Source organism: Molossus molossus, unplaced genomic scaffold (genome assembly GCF_014108415.1).
Source record: "Molossus molossus isolate mMolMol1 unplaced genomic scaffold, mMolMol1.p scaffold_m16_p_4, whole genome shotgun sequence".
NCBI lineage: Eukaryota > Metazoa > Chordata > Mammalia > Chiroptera > Molossidae > Molossus > Molossus molossus.
Window position 1 is genome coordinate 103,942,479 of NW_023425377.1, and position 25,533 is coordinate 103,968,011.

Below are 25,533 nucleotides of genomic sequence, written 5' to 3' on the forward strand. Positions count from 1 at the left end.
TTAGAGAGGAAACCAAGCTCGCCTAGGCGGCCTGGGGCGGGCAGGTCCCAGGTGCAAGCCGAAGGCACAAAGATCCCGATGACTGCTGGCTGGCGCCAGGGGATGCAGTTCCACCGCGCAGCCGGGGGCCAGAACTGAAACTTCAGGATGGGGTCAAACAAACCCTGGCCGGGAACTCTCGGGGGGCGGAGTGTGTTCCCGCCGGGACCGGGCGGCAAGGCGGCCCATCGCATCCCCGGGATCCCACTATCTCTCGCAACACGCGCTCCCACACGCTCGCTGTTGGGGCGCAGCTGCCAGGCTGGTCTATTTGTTTGTTGTTTAAAACAATCCAAGAGCGCACGCTCGGCAGCACGTAAAGGTAGCTGGGGGGCGGGGGGGGGGCAGCCAGAATTTCCTTCCAGGGAGCGCATGAGGGGCATTCTCAAAGGAAAACCAGACCAAGTGAGTAGTGACCAACCCTCCTCAGATTACTCTCCACAGGCTCCTCCCTTGCTCCCCCCCCCCACCTCCAGATTTGCATTAAAAAGGCCAAGAAAACTCTGGCGGGGCCCCAGCGTCGGCTCACACTGCTCCCCGGGTCGGAGCCTCCCGGAGCTGCGCGCGGACTTGCAGCACGAAGCCGAGTGGAGAGCTCCTCGCCCGCGCAGTGCTACCCGCGCCTGGCCTCTCGGCGCTTCCGCCGCCCCGCCGCCCACTTTCCAGGCCCCCGAGCCGCGCCAAGCGAGCAAGCGAGCGGGCCCGGGACGAGCTCCGGCCCCGGCCGCCTCGCGCTTCCCCGGCTCGGCTCCTTCCGCCCCCTGGGGTCGCGCGCCCACCATGCCGCAGGGCCCCGGCTCGCTGCTGTTGCTGGTCCTCGCCTCGCACTGCTGCTTGGGCTCGGCGCGCGGGCTGTTCTTCGGCCAGCCCGACTTCTCCTACAAGCGCAGCAATTGCAAGCCCATCCCGGCCAACCTGCAGCTGTGCCACGGCATAGAGTACCAGAACATGCGGCTGCCCAACCTGCTGGGCCACGAGACCATGAAGGAGGTGCTGGAACAGGCGGGCGCCTGGATCCCGCTGGTTATGAAGCAGTGCCACCCGGACACCAAGAAGTTCCTGTGCTCGCTCTTCGCCCCAGTGTGTCTCGATGACCTGGACGAAATCATCCAACCGTGCCACTCCCTCTGTGTACAGGTAAAGGACCGCTGCGCTCCGGTCATGTCTGCCTTCGGCTTCCCCTGGCCCGACATGCTCGAGTGTGACCGTTTCCCCCAGGACAACGACCTCTGCATCCCCCTCGCAAGCAGCGACCACCTCCTGCCGGCCACCGAGGAAGGTAAGCCTTCCTCTCTATTCCCCCCTCCCCGAGCTCTGCTAAGACTTTCCGGGGGAGGAAGGGAATCCTGAGGTCCCCACCCCTCATCATGATGCGTCCCTGTTGGGGTGCCAGTCCTGGTGGAATGCGTGCTCTCCTTGCCTTGGTGTGTCATCGTGAAAAAATCTGAAATACATATACACACACACAACACATACCCAAGCCTCTCATCCCCTTCCCGAGCACAGTTTTTAAAAAAAGAAAGAAAGACAGAAAATGAATAACTGAAAAGCATCTTTTCCTTAAGATATGCAATTATTTTTGCTGGGTCGGGGGTAAATGTTGAGAGTCCTGTGTGGAGGAGTTGGTGCGCATCTGGCCAGAGGCTTCTTGTTCAGCCTCTTGCAGCACATTCTCACCACTGGCCAGGATTCTAGGCACAGGAACATTTATGTACAGACAGGACAGCCCAAATCCACAAAACAGACAGTCTTTTAAGGTACTTGTTCTTTGCCGATTTAGGTTTGAGAAGTACAAGCTGGACTGGCTCGGATCGTGTTGAAAACTGAGCATTAGTTGGAACTGCTCAGGTGTCTAAGGGGGAGGGCATAAAGAGAATCTCCAGGAATCATTTTCTATCACAAGTCAGCTTTTATCTTAGGAGTGGTTTTAATTAACTGGAGAAAACCATGCAAAAAAAAAAAAAAAACAGTTTCCCAAGTTTTTATAAAACAGAGGGGGAGTTCCTGTGCAAAAACCATCAAAGCAATGAAAACCTCATGGGCTCTTGATATTCTTCCTGAAAGCAAAACATATACAATGTGTCTGAGCTGATTTAGGTCCCCCTGGGATGGAAAGGGGGCTTCCTAATCCCTTTCAGGGCTCCAGCAGCATCTCCCTTTCAATCTCTAATTGTTTTCCTACAGCCATCATTAGTTAAAGAAAATGCAATGTTGCTTAGCAGTCTTTCCTGGCAGGCACCATGAGTGTGCAATCATCTTATTGGTTAGATTTCTAATTTATTGCAAATGTTTGGCATATTTCAAACATTTGTCCAACATACACCACAGACCAACCAATACAGGTTAGTAACATTTTATATACATTCCTAGAGCTCCTAATTGGAAATGTTTCATTTTGTTTGAGTGAGGGGAGTTAAGGGCAGTTTTATGTGTGCTGCTTTTGTTTTTATTTCTTTCCACTATCAGCACCAACGTTATATACTACCTTTCTCCCAAAAGCCACTTTCTCCTTTCAAAATAAAAGCTTATGGTCTTCAAAATATGTGCTGCCATGTTTCTGTGTTAAATGCCTCTCCGGTCATGAATCCCAGAAAGTTTTTTTCTGTGAAAATTTCATTTCATATGAATGAAAATCAAGTTTCACCTGAATTTTATAGACAGAACATTTATAAGTTGGAGAAAAGGAATGTTCTTTCTTTTCTTCCTTTTCCCAAGAAATCAGACTGTTTTGGCTCTGTAGGCTCAGTAGGCTCTGATCATTGTGCTAGTGCTCAGTCCTAGGCTGGGTCAGACCCCAGAGACAATTGGCTTCAATTTTGGTAAACTTCAGGGAAAGCTTTGGTTTTTGTTTGGTTGGTTGGTTTGGTTGGCTGGATTTTCTTTTGTTTGTTTTTGAAAATTTGAAACAAACAAAGAGGGGCAAGAAGAATCTGTACCAGGGACAAAGATAAAAATGAAATAAATGTAGCTCACCTCAAGCACAAACTTGGAGAAAGCTCACGGTGATACAGAACCGTTTAGAGCAGGCTGCGATGCTTACCAAGGTGCTTCCAAGGTGGGAAAGAGCCCCTATGTGGCCCTTACACCGCTAGCCAGCTTCCTCTGTGCAGATTAGGAAATATCTTGCTTGAAAGGCCTCTCCTGAGACACAGCTCTGCTAAGGAGCCCTGCAGAGACCCAGCTGCTGGTGTCCTACAGCCGAGAAAGTCTTTTGGCAGTCGTTTGTGGTTATGTTCTCCCAAATTCTCCCAAATCTCAAGAGTCTGCTGGTGCTTTCTCCTCAGAGAGGCTTTGGAACAACTGTTTCAGAGACTGAGTTTGTTCCAGACATGCGGAGGAAGAACTAGAAAGCCAAAACCTGTCCCAGTTAACTGTAGCTACACCTGCTCTGGACGCCCTTTTTTTTTGGGGGGGGGGAGTCATCATTTATTAAACACAGCATATGAGCATTTTTGTCCATCAAAAATGGGAGGCAACCATAGGAATGACTGGCCCTTCCTTTATAAAGGAGGCAGAAGCTGGGGTCTTCTAGGACAATTGCACTCTTGCCTGGGTGAGCCCCTTTGAGTTGTTCACAAACGCCACCTGCTGTTCCCTTTTCAGCAAACTTACTCATTTTTCACCTTTCTAGCTCCAAAGGTCTGTGAAGCCTGCAAAAATAAAAACGAGGATGACAACGACATAATGGAAACTCTTTGCAAAAATGATTTTGGTAAGTAATACACCACCAACAACAAAAGATTTCACATTTCAGAAGTTTTCTGTACCAGTAAAACTTAAAGGTGCGAATCATGAAGATGTTGCTAGATAAAGCTTGAGTAAGACACCATCACCGTTCACCTTTCCAAAAATCATCTAACATGCTCTGTCCTATGCTCATGTCTCTATGTAACTACCTTATATTGAGTTGTATCTTTTTAGATGAGATTCATTGTTCTGTTAAGCAATAATCAAATAATGAGAATTATTCAAATTATTAATTTTCAATGGCATATTTTTCATTTCACTTTGGCTTTTTCTTGCCAACAAGCCTAATCCTGGGCCATGTTATCTTTCTGACACTTGACATGTGCACCAGGGATGGAAACATGCAAACATGAGCCCCAGCAAAACACATTGAAGGTATTAAGTGGGCCACAAGTAAAAATTCAGTCCAGTGCCAAACTAAGCTATTCTTACTTTATTTATAATCATTAGTGAATATATCTAAGATGCTGGTTAATAATCGGGGGAGGGATTCCTTAATTTTAAAAAGAAGAAATAAAGTTTAGGAATTTACTTGGCAGGGTACATGAAAGCTCCATGGTGACATGGTGCTTGGGGACAATAAATAACGTGTGATATGTTACTCAAGTTCCAGAGAGTGTAAGTCACTACCCTTAAGAGAATATTGTAAGAGGAAAGCAGGTTGGAGACTATCCACACAGGACTCTGTCTGCACCTTATCGGCTGTCCCGAGACCTCCAAGGTGAGGGAGGAGCCCAGCTGGACACAGGATCAGTGCCAAATTCAACGTTGGGACTGGCCAAGAACTTCGCTCAGATTCCTGGGGCGTCTGGCCTTCATCCCACTCCAAAAGCAGGCACCTCTTGGTGTGTTCAAGTGGTCAGTACCCCTTAGAAGCATTCATTCATGCAGAAGGCTGACCTTACCCTTAAACAGATATGATCTCTGCTCTATCAAATACTAGTAGACTCCAACAGATCTATGTTACTAATTCTATGTCCTCAATAAAGTATTTGAGACTGAGAGAAATCACTCCAGCTCCCACTGTTGAGGAACGCCCTCCCAGAAATTTCAGGTCTGCTCAGGTCCCTGAAACTCTGAGAATAATCCTAACACTGCTCCTCACAACCCCAGGTCTCTTCCAGGCAGTGTCCTGGGGTTACCCTGAGCTGGTCCCAGAACAACCAGTGCCACGGCTTTAGGAGAAGCATCACATGCCAAGGAAGGGACAAAGAAAGGAGGCAACTCTGTCCCAAACAGTCCTTTCCCTCAGCAAGAGCCACAAATGGGATAACAGCCGTCCATATGTCTATATTTAGTTATATACACCTCTCAAGGCCAAGTGGGCAGCCGCCATCCCAGACCTCCAGGGCCTTGCTTCCGTGCTACCAGATAGGATTAAGGGCAAGAGAGAAAAGTAGAATTTTAATAAAATATATATTAAAATTTTCATAACATATCTTCTTCTGGCAGCTTATGTCCTTTGCACAAGATTTAATCCAGATCTCTCTCCTGACTTCCATGAAAATGGTGGTTATATTATGGGGCTCCAAAACAGTTCATTTAGGAGACATGTGTACACACACACACATTAACTGCCTGCTTTGTGACTTACCATACAGAAGACCTTCCTAAGGATGCTCTGTCAAGAATGGTTCCAAAAAATGTGTGTGTATGAGAGAGAGAGAGAGAGCTAGCATTCTCTCTCCTTAGAGAGAGAGAGAGAGAGAGAGAGAGAGAGCTAGCATTCTCTCTCCTTAGAGGGAAAAGCCTTTCTAAACAACTTAGAAGACATCACATTGAAAGTAGCACAGTAGATACCTCACCAGCTTCGCTTTTTATTTCCCCACATTCATTTCTGTCCTGAAAGGGCTAATGAACCTGGGTTGTAGCAAGGACATCCTGCACCCCTGGGGTAGAAGCAATATTCCCCGTGGCCTCTGTGCTTCGAGGAAGTCATGGAGGGGTAGAAGGAACGAGGGTAGGAATCTGATCTCTTCCACATCGCACTCTTTCCCCACTGCACACCTGAAGTACACGGAAAATGAAGAACACCTCTTTAGTTCAGTGGTAAAAGTGCTGGGGAAGAAACAAAGGCCCACACAACCTGCTCGTGTATACAACCTGTTGTTGGGTCGGATGGTATCAGCACCTCTGATTGCCGCATCCTGCATCCCTGTTCTCATCTTCCGGGCTAGGGAACGTTACTCTGGGGCTTGGATTCCCTATATTTGGTCCCAGCTAAAAATCCAGGGAGGACGGGCCTGACTTTCCCCATGATAATCTTTTGCAAAGTTGGTTATTTTAAAGCTAGAGAAGTATGTGTACTAAATCTTCCCTCTGGTTAAAAGTGATGACTTTTTTTTTGGATGCTTGGAGCTCAAGAATGTTTAATTTGACCAGGTGAGATCTCACACATGCTCTATCTGTGCTATAAACGAGGCTCCCAGGCAACATAGAAGCACTTCTCTCACCATATGTTGTCCCCACCCCCACACCGTACACAGAGGCCACAGGAACATGTGACTTATTCTATGAATTAAGTCTCATAAACCCCGAGAACTCAGTCCGGTTCAGACGCGTGTCAGGCAGTAATGGTTGGCGAAGTCGCCGTATCCTTGATTTACCCGGCCGAGCTTTGCTCATTTCCCAGTTGACTAGAAAAGTCAGTCTTAGCCAAATTCCCTTGCTGAGACAGAAAGAAAAAGGCCGCCAAAAGCAGCTATACTCACATACACACAAAACTCTTCCTCTATTACTAATTTTAACAGTGACTTAAACTGCATCCAGGTCAGGAAGCTAGACTTGTACATACCTGTACAGAACAATGTCAGTGGCACCAGGGGTCTTAGGATACTTTACAGTTGGGTGAGTTAATGCTCCAACCAGGACAAGAAATGGGAAGTTGCCTTATGAGGCCACATTGGTGTTACAGGGGAGTTGGGAACCAGGGTTCTGAGAGCTAACCTCAGCCAAGACGCTACCTAACAGGGTAACCTTGTGTAAGTCACCACATTTCTCTGCATTCCAGACCCTTCACGTGCCAACAAGAGATTTTTAACTGGATGATTTCTTCCAACCTTCACATTCTATCCTTTCTCTGCCTTCATGGATTCTTGAAATGTAATTCCAGCATGTATGTTTGCAGGGTTTTCTTTCCCAAAGCATGCTGTTTATGACTATAAAATGTGTCTTTTATGTAAACCACTTACTCTCAGTCTTAGCGTTCTAATGAGTCTAATATCCATTTTGGAAACAGTACTATATGATCTGTAAACGCCCTGGCCTTGGACAGGCAAATGATAGCATATGAGGATGAGGTCTTCAGAAAAACACTTTTACAGCTAAACATGTGCTCTTAAAAAGAGTCTTGGATATTTTTCTCCTAGTTACTTTACCAAATCAAATGCAGCTGTAAGATCAACTCTCCTTCCCTGTAGTCTGTTCTTTAGAAAACAATGATTGTGTGATATAATTTCCTTACAGGTTTGTCCAAAAACCTATCCGACGTAATTAATTGAGTTTAAAGTTTACAGCCACAGAAGATCACATTTCACCTAAGAGTCAGGCATTTCTTTTCATGCTGACGTCTCCAATAGGGGAAGTCCTTTGTTGAGGAGAGCAGAGCACAAACCACATGCGACCTGCACACAGACACCAGGGCGGGAGAGGAGAGTTAATTGGGTCCCACAAAGGGAGTTTTGAAAGGGTGGCTGATTGGAAACAAAGTGCATGGCCAACCCTTTGAGGCTTTCGAAATGGAGCACCTGCTGCCCCAGCTCCCAACCCCCTTCGCTCAGCCCCTGGCAGCCCCTTAGCTCTAGGAAGCTCTTCTGTCCCCCCTAAGCCTGGTCACACCATATGCAGTAGAATGGGGGGAGGAAGGGCTCCCAACCTAGTCTGTATTCCCCCATTATAACTGGAGTGATTCCATCCCCTCTTAATAGCACTGAAAATAAAGGTGAAGGAGATAACCTACATCAACAGAGATACGAAAATCATCCTGGAGACCAAGAGCAAGACCATTTACAAGCTCAACGGGGTGTCCGAAAGGGACCTGAAGAAGTCGGTGTTGTGGCTCAAAGACAGCTTGCAGTGCACCTGCGAGGAGATGAATGACATCAACGCGCCCTACCTGGTCATGGGACAGAAACTGGGCGGGGAGCTGGTGATCACCTCGGTGAAGCGGTGGCAGAAGGGGCAGAGAGAGTTCAAGCGCATCTCCCGCAGCATCCGCAAGCTGCAGTGCTAGTTCAGGCGCCGGCTCGCGCCCGACAGGCCAGCCCCAGGGCTCGGCTCACCACGTCCGCCCGAGGCCTCAGCTCTGTCCCAAGCACAGTCCCTGCAGCTCTGGCCTCAGCCTGGAGCAGCGTCCCCTGCCTTTTGCACATTTGCACCCCCAACATTTCCTGAGCTATAAGGCCCTAGGAGGCCCCAGGAATGGATACCTGTTTTCACATAAAGGAAAAAAAAAAAAGTCTTGTAGAAATATTCAAAGTAATAAAACCATGCATATTTTTTACGAAGTTTTAAAATAGCTCACTTTAAAGCTAGTTTTGAATAGGTAAAGCTGTGACTTGGGTCTGATGTTTTTTCCGGTTTGGTCGCCTGATTTTGAATTTCTGCTGACGTTGCCGTAACATACACAGCTTCATTTGTGTATGTGGCCCAGCTGTTGCGGGTCTCAAACCAGGTTGAGATAAAGCTGGCTGTTATCTCAACACCCCTCAGCCCCACCCCGTTGGGAACTGAACTGGCGCGTATTCATTTCCAGGTAGAGCACTTCCATTTATGAAAAGCACATTAAGCATCATAGCGCGGTTTCTTCGAATAAAGTGCACACCAGATACATTGTGTAATTGACCTGAGTACTTTAGGCTTTGTTTAAAACATTTTTTCTTATTTTTGCAAATTAAACCATTGTAGCTTACCTGTAATATACATAGTAGCTGACCATAAAAAGTTGTAAAAATATTGCTTTAACCAACATTGTAAATATTTCAGATCAACATTATATTCTTGTATATAAACTTTACATCCTGTTCTACCTACTTGTCTTCTGTTTTTTTACTACAAGGAATTGGGAAGGGAACTGTCTCAGGGTGGTCACCTGCTTTCTCCTGAAGTCCAGCCTTCCCACAGTTTGAAGTGTCTGTTCATTAAGTGACTCAAAGTGTTTCCCCTCTGTAGCACCAGGCTCCTGCCTGAGCCCCACGTCTCCTTTTACAGATGTTTACACTGAGGACCCCGCAGGGAGGCAGAGATCTGCAGGCTCTGCGAAGAACTGTCCTGCTCCTGTCCCTTCTCCGCGGTTCAGCTGCAGCCATGTGGCAACACTGTAACCCTAAGGTTCATGGCCTCTACGGTTCTTTCCATTCCCGGAGATTCTCATAATGAAAAAGAATAACCATTGCAAAAATATCAGTTCCTTCCCCACTTTAACCCACAATTTGAAGTGTGATTGGAAGACGAGGAAGGGAGGGGATGGTGACGAACCAACATTAAAAGGACAGAAAGATAGACATCCATAAAATGTCCATCCAAATGCGTCATTATTTGGGAGCGTCTAGAGAAATTCTATTAAACACGACGGAGACGGGCTCAGGGGTTAGACAGCATGGCTCAGAAGAGGCAGAGGAGAATTCGGCCTTTCAAAGGACGTTCTCTCTTCTATTCAACCTGGGAGTGGATCTGAGGAACGTGGTGGCGCCCATCTGTTCAACGAGTATTTATTGGGCATCTGTTATGTGCCTGGCCCTGTTCTAAGTGCCAGGGGGACATACCGTAGTCCTTGTTCTTATGGAGTTTACATGAGGGAGTGAAAGAAAATAAATTATATAAAAATATATAATTACAAGTATATATTTATAATGGGTAAGTTACATGAAGTGTAAGTGTGGGAAATGCAAAAGAGCAAGAGGGTCCCCATCAAACCTGACATTTTGAGTGGTGTTCATGTGAAGCCTTTATCTGGTGGCATTTTATTGACTTACTTTCAAAGTTTCCTGAACATATCCATCCATGACCTTGCTCCAGTACTTCGAGTTCTTCTGGCACCACAAAATCAATACCATAGCCATGGCCTGGGCTGCACAAGTTTCGTCAGTCCCTTTCATTTTTCTCTGGCCTGCCACTTGACTCTGCTTCTCATCTGAATCCACAAACTCAAGACACAACCCTCTTCCTACAAGCTACATATGGACCAGACTAGAAAGGGGATACTCGTGGATCGAGGCCAACTCTCATTTTAAATATTTGGAAAGAGAAACCAGGGACCCTGGAAAAGATAGATAGATAGATAGATAGAGAGAGAGAGAGAGAGAGAGAGAGAGAGAGAGAGAGAATAGACTACAAAAGAAAGGAAAAAATAAACCAAGGATTTAAAGATCAGAAGGGAGAAATGTGTACAATGCATCAAAAATTAATGGAAAGAGTCAATTTGGAAGAACTTGACCTATCTGAATCTTACCTTTCCAATCAAGCCAAAGTAACGTGCCATATAATGGGATGCAGAACTTTCAGCTCTGGAGAGTACGTTAATGCCAGACATAGTCCCTTCGGTCATGTTTTCAGGAGTTAGGCTGAGACATCACTCCAGTGCCTGCCTCCTGCCATGTGCGCCTCCCTCTGGGCTTTCCAATCCCATCTTTGATGGAGCTAAGAGACAATGAGACGAGCTTGGGTAAAGCAACTAGGTTTTTGTTTAATTTTTCATTTTGTTATATTGTTTTGTTTTTCATGATGATCCAACTATATAAGGCTCATTTATTCTTGAATTAATCATGATTTTATTCTTAATTATGTTTACAACTATCAGAGTGCTCTTGTAAGCAGATGGAAACCTGAATATAATCCATTACTGGAGAAAGAAAGCAAGTAATCAGAGGACACTGGGTTTCTGAGTTTCCTAACATGATTCATGACCTGTTAATTAACTGTTAAAATGCCCCAAATAGGGGATCAGCCTAAACTGAAAAGTTAAAGTATGAAAACTGCATATCTATTATGCATGTAATTTTTTCCTTTTCCTAAATAACTTGAAAATGAGCTTTTGTACAAGAATAAATCTATAAGAGTTTTTTGGGAAGCATTTCCTAAGTGCACAAAGAACAAAGGCTCTGTGCACGTACACACATCAGTATACTGAAATTCACAGGGTTAAAAAAGATCCATTTTATCTAATAGCACCCTCCATTCATCATTGTCTCTTCCCTCATCAAATGATCGTTAGTTTGGATTTTTTGCCTATTAACTCTTGTTTACTATCACATTTTCAATGTTCTTGATGGGGGCGAGGGGATCACCTTGAAAAGCAAGTTCAGCCATGTGTACCCCTTGTGCAGTCATTATGCAATGATGTGATTTTTGCCTTTGCAACACATTGTACCAGTACAAACGAATTCATTCACTCAGCAAAGATTTACTGAGCACCAACTACCATCATTGATCTATTTATTCAGTTATCAGTGTGGAGTGCTTACCCTCGGTGCTGAGGTCCCAACAATGACCCACACACATGGCTACTCTCAGGAAGCTCACAGTCTAATGTGACACCTAAGCACATAACAAACAACAGTAACTGAGATCCAGATTTTCTCAGACCCTCCTGGACACAGTCTTCCTGGACTCCATTTGTTCTTCTGAGTACAAATAAGTTCTCATTAAAATAATACTAAAAATTGAAATCTCCAGGCCCAGAATGTTTCATTGGTGAATTTTACCAAACATTTATAGAAGAATTGATGCCAGTTTTACACAATCTCTTCCAGAAAATAGAATAAGAAGGGATGTTTCCCAACTCATTATGTAAGGCTAGCATTGCCTTCATACCAAAACCAGACAAAGATAGCACAAAAAAGAGAGAAAAATATAGACTAACATGTCTCACCAACTTACACAAAAATTCTTAACAAAATATTATCGTATCAAATCCAGCAGTGTACAAAGAGTATGTATACTACAACCACGTTGGATATATTCAAGGTATGCGAAACTATTTTAATATTAAAAATTAATATAATCTACCATTTCAACAGGTTAAAGAAGAAAATCATATGATCATGTTAATTGATGCAACAACAAAAAAAAAGCACTTGCCAAAATTCAGTACCCATTCATAATAAAATTGCTCGGCAAACTAGGAAACTATTCTCAAAGAGCATATACCAAAAAACCTTCATCTAACATCATAGTTAATGGTAAATGACTGAGTACTTCAAGAGTAAGGCGATGGCCCTGGCCGGTTTGGCTCAACAGTTAAGAGCGTCAGCCTGCGATCCAGAGAGACCCCGGTTCGGTTCCTGCTAAGGGCGCGTACCTCGGTTGCCGTTTGTTCCTGGCCCTGGTTGGTCATGTGGGTGGCAGCCACTTGATGTGTCCCTTTCACATCGATGTTTCTGCTCTCCCCCCCCCCCCCGCACTCTATCTGAACAAAAAATGGAAAAATGTCCTCAGGTGAGGATAAAAAATAAATAAATAAATAAGATGATGTTCATTCTCTCTTACTCAACATTATATTGCAAGTTCTAGTCAGTGCAATAAGGCAACAAAAATAAATAAATGGCACATATTGGATAGGAAAAAAAATAAAACATTTCTATTTACAGACAACATGATTATTTACAAAGAAAATCCCAAGGAATCTACCAAAAAAGGCTCCAACCACTGATAAGTGACTTCAGTAATAATACAAAATTGACACACAAAATTAATTGACATATACTAACAACAAAGTAGAACTCAAAATTTGAGAACACAATACCATTTACAATCGCTCCAAAGGAAAGAAAATAAAATGCTTTGGTATAGATCTAACATAATACATATATTATGTTATATATATATATAGGTTCTGTATGCTAAAAATTACAAAATGCTGATGAAAGACATCAGAGAAGACCAAAATAATTGGAGAGCGATACCATGTTCATAGATTAAAAGACTTAACATGGTAAAGATGTTAATTTTCCTCAAATTAATCTATAGGTTTAATACAACTCCTATCAAACTCTCAGCAAACTTTTTGGAAACATGGACATCCCTATTCTCAAATTCATCCTAAGAAAAGGAACAGCCTTAGGATAGCCAGAATAATTTTGAAAAAATAAAATGGGAGAAATCATTTTTCCCAAGGTTAAGGATTACTATTTAACTAGAGTAATTAAGACAGTATGATTCTGGTGGAGGAACAGACACATAGATCAGTGGAACAGAACAGAGAATCCAAATATGAACCCACACAAATATGCCCAATTAATTGTTGACAAAGATGTAATAGCAATTCAACAGAGTAGGGACAGCCTTCTCAACAAATGGTACCAGAGTATTTGGATGTCCCGCAGAGAAGAAAAAATCTAAACCTCACAATGCATACAAATATTAACTCAAAATAAATCATGAATTTAAATGTAAAATTATAAAAGTTTTAGGGAAAAAAAAGAGAAGATAAATTTGTTTCAAAACCTAACACTTAGCAGAGAGTTCTTAGATTTTACTACAATCCATAAAAGGAAAAAAATGATAAAATGAACCTCTTAAAAATGTAAAATTTTTGCTATCCAAACATATACCAAATCATCACATTGTCCACTTTAAATACCTTACTATTTTGTTAATTATATCTCAATAAAGCTTGCGAACAAAGACCATGTTAAGACAATGAAGACAAATTACAGATTAAAGAAAATACTTGCAAAGCACATAATCAACAAAGGACTTGTATCTAGAATATATAAAGAACCCTCAAAACTCAACAGTAAAAAAAAAAAAAAGAAATCAATACACTTCAACATGGATAAAAGACTTGAACAGACATTCAGTGGAAAAGGATATATATACACATGGCCCTGATGGCATCTGCCATGGGTATGAAAGGAGGGACTGGTAGCCAGGTGTCAAATGCCTGGCAGTTGGGTCCTATGTGACAAAGGAGACTTTCTTGTAGTGCTTTATTCTATGGTGGGCAAAACATTGTGTTTAGGTTGTCAATAAAGCAGGAGACTCAAAACCAAAAAAAAGTGGGGGGGGGGTGGAGCATTTTATTTTTAATTTTTTTTTTAAAGCATCAAAATAGTCATCTTAGAAGAAAACCAGGTCATTGTATACTGACCTATACCTAATGAAAACAAGTTAGTGTTTTCTTGGTTCTCAGAATGAAAATATGAGGGTGGTGTAGGGAGAGTGTAACAATCTCTATACTGTTCAGACTTCTAACGATCTTGCTGCAATTGAATCTAAGCGTAGCACAGTCCTCAAAACTCGGCCTAGTTTCATTAAACTCTTATCTTCCAGAGGGTGAACCCTGGCCTGGATTCAAGGCTAGAAAAGAAAAATTAAACTACAAACCACCCAAACTAGTAACATTACCCCTGCCCGGCAGAGCCAAACCACCAGGATGAATGCTGAACTATTTCCTATGATACGATAAGGGATTATCTAAGCAAGGAAAAGGTGGGAGGGATGTGCAGAAAGGGGACAAAGTGGAGAAATGAACAACTCAGCAATAAGACTTCAATACCCCACTTTCAATAATGGGTTGAACAAATAGGCAGAAGATCAACAAGGAAATGGAAGATTTGAACGACACTATGAGCCAACTAGATCTAACAGACATCTATTCACAACACATTCCATCAGACAGAATGCACATGTTTCTCAAATTTATAATAAACGGGCCGAAGCTGGCCCCTGTACATGGGCCTTATGTTGTTTACTTTTTCACAGCAGGTTGGCAACATTGGCTCAAAGCCAAATTCAAATTCTTACATATCCTATTGCTTTAAATATATCCAAAATAAGGATATTTTTAGCCATTTAGACCCTGTCTGCTTTGTATACTCAGCAAAACTGCACCCGATATCGGCTAGCCATAGACAAGATAAACCCTGAGGTTATAAAAGACCCCGACTGCTGAGTGACATCACCTAGACACATAAGCCCCTTCCCCATTCCCCGCTTCCCTGGGAACCCCCTTACCCTATTCCCCTTTTGGAGGGTAGCCTCTGTCTCTGGAAGGTCCCTCCAGTGCAACGCTGTCCAAATACCACCCAACAGGCCTGCGGAAAACTGCCATCTCCTGCTCCTGTCTTTCCCTGATCAGCCCCAAAATCTTTGAACTCATCACACAAGTGCACATAGAACACTGTCGAGGACAGAACATATGTTAGACCATGTAACAAGCTTCAAAACTTTTAAAAGGACCCAAATCATGCAAAGTATGTTCTCCAACCACAATGGAATGAAATTTGAAATAAATAACAGAAGGAAATTTGGGAAATTCACAAACACATGAAAATTAAACAACACAGTCCTAAATGTGTTTAAAATTTAGGTGAATGAAAGCAAAAACTTAGTATACCCATAAGTATGGGATGCAGCTAAAGTAACGTCTGGGGAAATAGCTGCAAATGCCTACTTAAAAAAGAAGAAAATGTCCAATTGACAGTCTGACCTTCTACCTTGAAAAGACAAATAAAGAAGAGGAAACTAAGCCCAAAGCAAGCAGAAGAAAGGAAACTATACAGATTACAGCACAAATAGATTAAATTGAGAATAGAAAAACAACAGAGAAAAAAATAAATATAACTCGATTGTTTGAAAAGAAAATAGCTCAGCCAGTGTAGCTCAGTGGTTGAGCGTCAACCCATGCACCAAAAGGTCACCCGTTCGATTCCCAGTCAGGTCACATACCCAGGTTATGGGCCTGATCCCCAGTGGGAGGCATGCAGGAGGCGGCCAATTGATGCTCTCTCTCATCAATGTTTCTGTCTCTCTCCCTCTCCCTTCCTCTCTCTCAAAAACCAATGAAGAAAAAGAAAATAGACAAAACTGGAGCTAGACTGACCAAAATAAAAAGAGAGAAGACCCAAATTACTGAAATAAAGAGGGACATTACTACCAACCTTGAAGAAGTAAAAAAGATTATAAGGGAAAACTGTGAGCACTTTTATACAACAAATTAGGTAACCTAGACAAAACTGACAAATTCTTAGAAAGATACAAAATACCAAAAGTGACTCAAGAGCAAACAGAAAATCTAAATAGATCTGTAATAAGTAAAGAGATTGAATTATTAGTAAAACATTTTCCCAGAAGAAAAAAAAAAAAAAAACTCAGGCCCAGATGGCTTGTCTGGTGAATTCTAATACATATTTAAAGAAGAACTAATATCAGTTATTTACAAACATATCCAAAAAATAAAAGAGGGTGGTAACCCTTCCCAACTCATATTATGAGGCCAGTATTACCTTGATAGCATAACCAGACAAAGAAATCTGAAGACTACCGGCCAAAATTCCTTATGGACATAGATGCCAAAGCCTCGATAATCCAGCATCATATTAAAAGGATTAGACACCATGACTGAGTGGGACTCATCCCTAGAGTGCTAGCTTGGTTTAACATATGAAAATTAATCAATGTAATATGCTATATTAATAGAATAAAGAACAAAAACCACATGATCATATCAGTAGATGCAGAAAAGCACTTGACAAAGTCCAACACCCTTTCAGGATAACAACACTCAATGAACTAAGAACGAAAGGGAACTTTCTCAACCTGATAAAACCATCTGCATAAATTCCACAGTTAACATCATACTCAATAGTGAAAACCTGAATGCTTTCCTTTTAAGATTAGGAAAATAAATAAGTAATATTCACTCTTATTTAACACAGTACTGGTAGTTCTGACCAGTACCATAAGGCAAGAAAGAAAGGAAGGAATGAGGGATAGAAAAAAAGAGGGAAAGAGGAGGTAGGAGAGGGGTTGAAGGATGGGAGGGGAGAGAGGAAGGAAGGAAGGAAGGAAGGAAGGAAGGAAGGAAGGAAGGAAGGAAGGAAGGAAGGAAAACACAAAAATCCAGATCAGAAAGGAAGAACTACAATAACTATCTCTATTCACAGATGACATGATCTTATATAGAGAAAATACTAAGGAGTCCACTAAAAGCTATTAGAACTAATGAATGAGTTCAGCAAAGTTATAGGACATAAGATCAACATACAAAAATAGAACAATCCAAAAATGAAGTTAACACAATTTCATTTACCACAGAATTAAAGAATAAAAAACTCAGGTATGAATAAAATTAACAAATGAAGTACAAGATTTATTCATTGGAAATTACAAAACTCTATTAAAAGAAGTAAAAGAACCAACTAAATAAAAAGACACACCATGTTCATGAATCAGAAAAGTTAATATTGTTAATATGGCAATACTTCCCCAAATTAATCTATAGATTCAATACAATCTCTGTCAATATTCTAGCTGCCTTGTTTGCAGAAATTAACAAGATGATTCTAAAATTCTCCTGAAAATGCAAGGAACCAGAAATAGACAAGACAATATTAGAAAAAGAAGAATAAAGTTCAAAGACTCATACTTCCCAATTTCAAACCTAATACAAAGCTACAGTTTACAAGACAGTGTGGTACTAGCATAAGGATAGGCACATAGATCAAAAGAATAGAACCGAGAGTCCAGAAATAAACCATTATATTTAGGATCAATTGATTTTCGACAAGAGTACCAAGACTGAAAGAGAGAGAAAGGACGAGATAAGAGAGACTATTCAATGGGGAAAGAATAGTCATTTCAACAAATGATACCAGGACAACTGTATATCCATATGCAAAGAATGGAGTTGGACCTCTACTTCACACTATACATACAGAAGTCAACTCAAAGTGGATAAAGATCTAAATGTAAGAACTAAAACTAGAAAACTCTTAGAAGAAATCATAGGAGTATATCTGCACAACCTGAGATTAGGCAGTGATTTCTTAGGTATAACATCGAAAGTACCATACAAAAGAAAAATACATAAATTTAAAACTTTTGTGCTTCAGGGCATAACATCAAGAAATTAAAAGACAACCCACAGAATGGGAGACGACATTTGCAAATCATATATCTAATAAAGAACTGGTTTCCAGAATGTATTTTTAAAAAACTCTTAAAACTCAACAGTAAAAAGACTAGTGACCCAATTAAAAAATGGATAAAGAATCTAGACTGTTTCTCCAAAGATATGTAAATGACCAATAATCACATAAAAAGATGTGTGACATTACTAGTCATTAGGGAAATACAAATCAAAATCACAATGAGATACACTTCACACCCACTAGAATGGCTAGAATTTTTTTAAAAATCAGATAATGACAACTGTTGGTGAGGATGTGGAAAAATCAGAACCCTGATACCTTGCTAGTGGGATTGCCAAATGGGACAGCTAATTTGAAAAACAGTTTGGCAGTTCCTCAAAATCTTAAACATAGAGTTACTATATGACCAAGTAATGTACTACTAGATATATACTTAAGAGAATTGAGAACATATATCCACCAAAACACTTGTATATGAATTTTCATAGCAGCATTATTCATAATAGCCCAAAAGTGGAAACAGCCCAAAAGTCCATCAATTCATGAGTAGATAGACAAAATGTGGTATAACCATATAATGAAAGTTTATTTGGCCGTAAAAAGAAATGAAGTACTGATAAATGGTACAACATGGATAACCTTAGAAACACTGTGCTAAGTGAAAGAAGCCAGACACAAAAGCCACATATTGTATGATTTCATTAATATGAAACATCCAGAAAATCTCTATAGACAGAAAGTCGATTAATGGTTGCTAGGGGACGGAGAAAGGAGGAAAGGAGGAGTGAGGTCTAATGAACTAGGGTTTTTCTTGGGGTAATGTTCTGAAATTAAATAGTGGTGATGGTTGCATGGTTTTAGGAATATACTAAAAGCCACTGAATTGTACACTTTAAAAGGGTGAATTGTATCTCAAGTCTGTTATTTTAAAAAAAGGGGGAGGGCAGACGTCCCAAGGTTCAAGATCACATAGTGAGTGTGTTATAACTGAGATTTGTAGCCAAATTTGTTTGATTCTAAATTCTATTTTCTGGACTATCAACCAAATGCTGAACTTCCTTCTTTTCCCACAAAATAGACTTTCAGGACAATGTTCTTCATTCCTATAGAGTTCACCACTGTCCAACACCAAATCTCTCTCTCTCCCCCTGATTTTTCTCCTGTGCTTTGGTTAGTCTCTGTGGACACCTCTGTCTGCATGCTCTATAGACGTCTCAAAATCAACATGCATTAAAACAAATTTAACTTCACTTTTCACAGCCTCAGTCTCCTTTTATGAGTAGCTCTTATTGGTAGTCACTGGCTGGTGTCCTTTCTATTTCTCAGGCCATTTAGAAAGCAAAGATAATTAACCCACCCCAAGCCCAGTAAATAACCATGTTTTCCACGCTCCGGTTACCAGCTCTGACCATTTTCTTTGCTGAGTCTTCACCCAAATGACCCATTACCAAGAGATTTTTTTATTCTTATTTCACTACTAATAATGACTTAAATATATACTTAGAACATGGACACAACAGCAACCAAGGGTTAAAAATAGAGACCCTAGCCTGGCCGGTGTGGCTCAGTGGTTGAGCATTGACCAGTTCTAATCCTGATCAGGGCACATGCCCAAGTTATAAGCCAAATCCCCAATGGGGGGCATGCAGGAGGCAGCCAATCAATGTTCTCTCTCATCAATGTTTCTATCTCTCTCTCCCTTCCTCTCTCTAAAAATCAATAAAGAAAAAAATGTTTTTTTTTTTAAATAGAAACCCTCTCAAAAAACTCGGGAGAGTCAGCAGTCGAAGCAGGACCCTGAGTCAAGTCCTGCTATGCACTAAGGCTACACGTGCCCGTCTCCACAGTTATAACAGGACAAAACAGCCTTTGAGCTGTGTGTTTAAAGTCGTCCCCAAAACTACGGCCACTTTGACGGGTACCCTAAGATCTTCTGGAAAATCTTAAACTAGTAGCATCTAACTATTCCTTAAGTCACCCACTAACTATTGTATCCAGGGCGGCTTCTAACATTTCCCTTCTTTGGAGACACAGCAAAATGTGTTTACTATAAAAATTAAACACACACAGAGTAATTTTATGCCAAGATATTAAATTTTTTTTAATGGTCGTAATTTGACATGCCCAGCAGAAAATTTTTGTTTATAACCATTTAGAAACCTAGAATAATTAAAATCCTTTCCGAAGAAAAGGTGAAATCAACAACAACCTAAAGCGCAAATATTCCATTTGTTCGATCACCTAAAATAATGTAAATATGTGTTTTATTTCCATGAGTGCACTATTCCAACTATTACATGATGTGCTAGGGTTACTGCATTTATAGAATAAACTGGAAAAGCAACCATATCTTCAGCAGTCACGCAAGCCACATATTTTTAGAATTATGTGGCTAAACACCAAAATGGATGTTTATTCGATACAAGGATTAAGATGACCGGTAGAAGGGAACAGACTCGGGCCTCACCCCTAACTGCTTCGTCTCCCAGCCCCATCTCAGCATCGCTCACTGATGGCCAGACTATGTCCCTGTCCTGATGAACAATGCCACATTATAAAACAAGTAGGACATGCACATCTGAACTGCATGAAAACTGTTAAGACACAATTTAGCCTCTTATTTTAAGTACTTACGGAAGTGCAGAGTTCTCGATGGTCCTGTAATGGGCAGAATGGGAAAGTCTGTGGCTACAGAGATGACAGCCCCTCTCCTTCCTGGAGGAACCTCTGTTGGTGATGGGCTACAGGAAGCCACCCGTCCTCACTCTCCCTCCTGCAGAAGCACAGTGACCTGGAAATGTGAACACACCATCAATCCCAACTGGCTCCTGGCCAGGCATTGTACCAGAAGCAGTGGTGGAATAAAGATGGTTAGAGTAGGGTCTCTGCTCTCCAAGCACTTGCAGTTGGTGGCGGACACCAGCGCCTTAAACAGAAAGCAGTCTGGAATACAGGCAAATGCAGAAGGCTATGGGAGCAAAGGGCTGAGAAAGATGTGTTCCCGCTGCAGATCTGGGAGAGCCTGATAAGAGAACAGGGGTGTCATAAGCAGGGGGATGGTCAAGAGTCCTTATTTGTCCTTAACTGTGAATGAGGATAATAATAGCACACCAAATGCATCAGGAGGTGTTGAGCATTCAGTGGATATGACGTGCCTGGCACCAGTGGGCATTATAACAAGTTTTAGCTCCTCTCATTGGTAGGGAACATAATAAGTAAGGCCAAAAGTACACACTAGGAGGCTTTGAAATCCAGGGAAAATTAACCATGTCCTTTGTTGTTGCTTCTATCATTGATCTTGTTTCAAGCCCCCAAGTAGGACACATATCTAAAGTTAAGAGAAAATAGAAACATCTGTATCTTTCTTTCATGAGAGTGTGACTTTCTTTTGTGATTTTGTGGAACAGAGGTGCGATGTGATCTTCCCAATGAACCTGAGGTGTAGTGATGATGGTGGCAAGTCTTTGATCTTAACTAGAAATGACGAATACAACTTCTGCAGCAGGATGGGGTTCCTGGGGGTGCTTCCCGTGAAGCAGTGGGCCCACACACACTGCGCATCCTTAGATTGAAACAGCTGACCTCTTCGAACTGAAATGCCTTCATCTGTAAAATGTTGGATGGTGATACCTGTCACCGGGGGTCATTTTGAGGACTGAATGATATCAGACATCTAGAGTGCTGAGCCTGGTGCCTGGTACTGTAGGTATTCAATAAGTATTAACTTGTTTTTATAGTTAGGACAGTTAGGACTGGCTTGCCCGGAACAGGCTGTCTAGCTTAGTAAAGATGAGACTTCTTAGAGGATGCACCAGGCAAGGAGACAAGGGAAAGGGCCCCAAGGAGGATTTCAATGTGGTTATCCCTCCTGCTGAGAGCGTCTCTGCACTCTCTGCACTCAGTAAGCTAGAACGACCCCAGCTGAACTTCCAGGCTTGAAAGTAGAGTTGGTTTTTAAAAGCAGTTCTTCTTTGTCAAGATCAATTGTTCAACAGGACTGAAAAGCTTACCCTCGGAAGAGGCTCAGTCCTAACACCTGTAGGATGACCCATGAAAAGCGGGGCTGTGCCCTCTCTCTGTAGGGAGCAGGGAAAGCCATCCCGGCTGGTGTCTGGTCGCTGGGACTCCGCTGCCTCCTCTACTTCAAATTAACCAGAAACCTGAGAACCCGAAAGCTGAGCCCCAGCTAACATTATTTAAATGAACCGTCTGTTAAGTGAACCTTAAACCACATGTCATTTGGTCGCGGGGCTGCCCTGGGCCAAGAGACATTAATACAGAGTTCCCAGCTCACAAGCGGATTGTGTTCCAAACGTGCATTTGGAAGGCTGTGGTCTGAAAGGCAGAATTCACTTTCCTGAAGAGGCGACGTTATAAATGGTGATTAGGGCCACACGCCAGCTCACAAAACTCCACGTCACCAGAATAGAGCTGAACACTGCACATTTTAGCCAAAAAAGAGTAGAGGTTGGCCTGGCTGGGTGGCTCAGTCGGTTGGAGCATCGTCCCATGCACCAAAAGGTTGTGGGTTTGATTCCTTGTCAGAGCACATACCTAGTTTGCGGTTCGATCCCGGGTCAGGGTGAGTACGGGAGGCAACTTGTCGATGTTTCTTTCTCTTTCTCTCCCTTCCTCTCTAAAAATCAATATCCTGCCCTGGCCGGTTTGGTTCAGCGGTTAAAGCGTCGGCCTGCGGTCCGGAGAGACCCGGGTTCGGTTCCCGCTAAGGGCCTGTACCTCGGTTGCAGTTTGTCCCCGGCCCTGGTTGGTCGTGCGGGTGGCAGCCACTCGATGTGTCCCTTTCACATCGATGTTTTTTTCTCTCTCTCTCTCTCCCTCCTGCTCTATCTGAACAAAGAATGAAAAAGTGTCCTCGGGTGAGGATAAAAAATAAATAAAAATAAAAAAATAAAAATCAATATTTTTGGGTGAAGATTAAAAAACAAAAAAAAGTAGAGGTCAATAGTGTTACAATACTAATAATTAAAGAACAAGATAAACAAGAAAGTTGAGTAGGTTTCATTTGTCTTGAGTACTAGTACTTAAAAAAGCAGATTTCATTAAAGGAAGATGGAAAGGTCTTGCCAGTGAAGCTGAAGGGCCAGGGAACACTAGCCAGGAGCCCTGGCAGTTGGGAACCGGACCACCTTGCACAATTTCTATCAATTCTAAGAGGCTAATGTCTGCCCCTGCAAAGCGAACCTTACCCCCACAGGGGACTGGGGGAGGATGTTGGGGGTGACTGAAAGGGGTTTAGCCTAATTATCTCTGTGCAGCCATTTCATCAGCCAAGGTAGGTCCTGGCTTCAGTGTCCTCTCCTTTTAGAAATAATGACCCCACTAATCAGTCTGCCCCTGACCTCAAGAATCACTGACGTGCAGAATTGTTGACATGCATCTTTCATAGTGATCTCTGAGATCAGACTAGCTCTTAGACACTCACATTGCCTGAATGGTTTGACACACATACCCATTTAGAATCTGCTCCTGCCATCCCTTTGCCAGGGGAAAGTCCCCACCAGATGTCTAGACCCCTTCTTCCACCACCCTACTCCACATGACCAGCATCACACCTAGTTGAAACATACTTAATCACCCATTTTAGCTGTAATGCTAAGGCTCCAATACACATTTTATTTGTAAATATTAAAAATACATGAGAAGCCCGGCCGGTGTGTCTCAGTGGTACAATCCATGTACCAAGAGGTCACCAGTTCGATTCCTGATCAGGGTACATGCCCAGGTTGTGGGCCAAATTCCCAATGGGGGGCATGCAGGAGGCGGCCAGTCAATGTTCTCTCTCATCAATGTTTTCATCTCTCTCTTCCTCTCCCTTCCTCTCTCTCTAAAATCAATTTAAAAAAAATTTTTTTAATATGTGCAAAAAGAGGAAAGGAGTAAATTGAAAAAAGAAAGTTTCTTGAAAAAGATCTTTTGCAAAGGAAAAAAAGAGGATTTCTGCAAGATCTAACCATTAGGTGGCACCATCAGCCCAAGGTAGTTCGGTTGTCCTCTGAAGGGCAGTGAAGCAAGGGGCGACAATCAGGGAGTGGGTAGCAAGTCTGCAGGAAGCCACTTTGTAATAAAGAATTTAACATATTTAACAGGCACTCTTGTGACAAAAATTATAGAATTTGAGGACATCCTGGCCTAGAGAGAAAAAGCGGCCTTTGCCCCATGAAGACAGACCAGAAGCTGGGTAGGGAGGCAACAGGTCCAAATGAACTCATTACCTTAGTTTCCCCAAATCAGCTGTTCTCCCAATATTCCCATCTTTAGGGATAGCAGCACCACGTGCCCAAATGCCAGGCTGCTCAAGACACACACCTGGGCACCATCCTTGGAGATCAGCTAAGTCTTATAGATTCTATCACCTAAATCACTCAGCTCCATCCATATCCCTCCTCTCTGCTCCACTCCATCCCTGCACACATTGACATACTGGAACTACAGCAGTAGCTTTCTAACTGGTCTCCCTGTCTTGGGTCATAGTTGAGCATCCCTCCCCACCGTTCAAGTCAAAAGGCAAGTCTAGCAACGTCATTTTCTTGCTTACCACTCTGTAATGACTTCCCATTCCCCTTAGGCTACAGTCCAGACTGTTAATGATTTACATAGACCTTCTTGATCTGGTCCCTGATGGCCTGTGCAGCTCCTTCCTTGAGTGGTTAAGAGCACAGACCACGGAGTCAGTCTTCTCTGGGTTCAAGTTCCCACTGCACCACCTACTAGTTTTGAAACGGGGACGTGTTTCTGCAGCTCTCTGTGCTTCAGTGTTCTCCTGTGTGAAACGGAGATAATAACACCATCTGCTTCCTGGGGTGGTTATGAGGACTGAATGAGTTAACACAGGGAAAGGACCTGGGGTAGGAAGTACTTACCACTGATATTTGTCACTACAGCCCTGCTGGGCTGTTAGTTCTACAATGGCGGGGATGTGTCCATCTGTTGGTCAACCTCCACTGGTATTTTCTTGTAGGTGTTGAAAACTTCATCACAAACTGGAATGAAGTTAGCCGTATTTTGTAAGTCGGACTATCCAACTGTGTGTTCCTTCTTTGTCCAGTGACCTAAATGAACACCCAAGTATTCCTAACAGCTTACCCCAGTGGTCCAGCCTGTTCCCAGCCACGAGTCCAGACTTGGGCCTGAGGCTGAGGGGAAGGAGAGGTTCCCTGAAAGTGGAGGGGACAAAGGCAAGTTGTGGGTGATTTCCCAGGATAGAGTGCAGGGTCCGGCAGCAGCCAGGGGCCAAGAGGGTCTGCATTCTCTCCCCACAGCGGAGTTTCTCCCCTTTGTCATCTTTGGAAGGGTCAAGTTGGCCTTTAGGGAACTGTTCCCCGAGATTAAAACTGCCGGTGACTAGGGAACAGGCGCAGTAGGCCCAGGGAGAGGAACACATGCCGGGTGCGCAGAGGTTCAACCTCCACGCATTTGGACCACCGCCTTCTGATAAATGCTTCTGGGGTCAGAGAGCTGAGAAGAAAACGATCTCCCTTCCTCTCTTCCTCGCTCCCTCTCTCCCCTCCATTTCTTTCTCCCTGCTCCCCACACCTCTGCCTACCGACCTCCTGGCCCCCTGCAGGCCTGTCACCTGGCAACAGAAACGCTGGTTCCGGCCCAGCGCCAGGACGTCTTATTAGCGACGATGGCTGACAACTGCTTCACCACGGAGGGGTCCTTGACCCCACGGGTCTCATCATTCGTGCCGGTGGCCTCCGGAGCGGGCGGAGGGCGCAGGAGCGGGCGCGCCCGGAGGCTCCCCGCGGGCACCGCACAGCCCGGGGCGGGGCCGCCGGCCGGGCGCCGCGGGCTCCGCTCCGCTCGTGGCTCCTGCGTGCGAACAGCGTCCCCTCCGCGGACTCGCGGGGACCCT

The 25,533-nt window shown here is 43.2% G+C and overlaps 1 protein-coding gene and 1 long non-coding RNA gene across 2 annotated transcripts; one reads left to right on the forward strand and one right to left on the reverse strand.

The window, feature by feature from the left end:
* The first annotated feature begins 566 nt into the window (after positions 1-566).
* On the forward strand, positions 567-8,295 carry SFRP2 (secreted frizzled related protein 2). The gene is made up of 3 exons (XM_036240720.1): positions 567-1,318; positions 3,671-3,751; positions 7,713-8,295. The coding sequence occupies exons 1-3, from the start codon at positions 820-822 to the stop codon at positions 8,015-8,017; spliced, it is 885 nt and encodes a 294-aa protein (XP_036096613.1). The 5' UTR covers positions 567-819; the 3' UTR covers positions 8,018-8,295.
* Positions 8,296-10,238: 1,943 nt separating this feature from the next.
* LOC118615437 lies at positions 10,239-24,951 on the reverse strand. The gene is made up of 5 exons (XR_004956431.1): positions 24,762-24,951; positions 24,539-24,658; positions 24,214-24,438; positions 20,292-20,448; positions 10,239-10,422 (listed from the first exon to the last, which is right to left on the reverse strand). It is a non-coding gene; the product is annotated as an uncharacterized LOC118615437 (long non-coding RNA).
* Between the last annotated feature and the right edge of the window lie 582 nt (positions 24,952-25,533).

Coding starts and splice junctions, on each gene's coding strand:
- SFRP2 (XM_036240720.1), top strand. CDS start 820: ATGCCGCAGGGCCCCGGCTCGCTGCTGTTGCTGGTCCTCGCCTCGCAC. Junction 1,319..3,670: donor CCTGCCGGCCACCGAGGAAG/GTAAGCCTTCCT, acceptor TCACCTTTCTAG/CTCCAAAGGTCTGTGAAGCC. Junction 3,752..7,712: donor TCTTTGCAAAAATGATTTTG/GTAAGTAATACA, acceptor CCCTCTTAATAG/CACTGAAAATAAAGGTGAAG.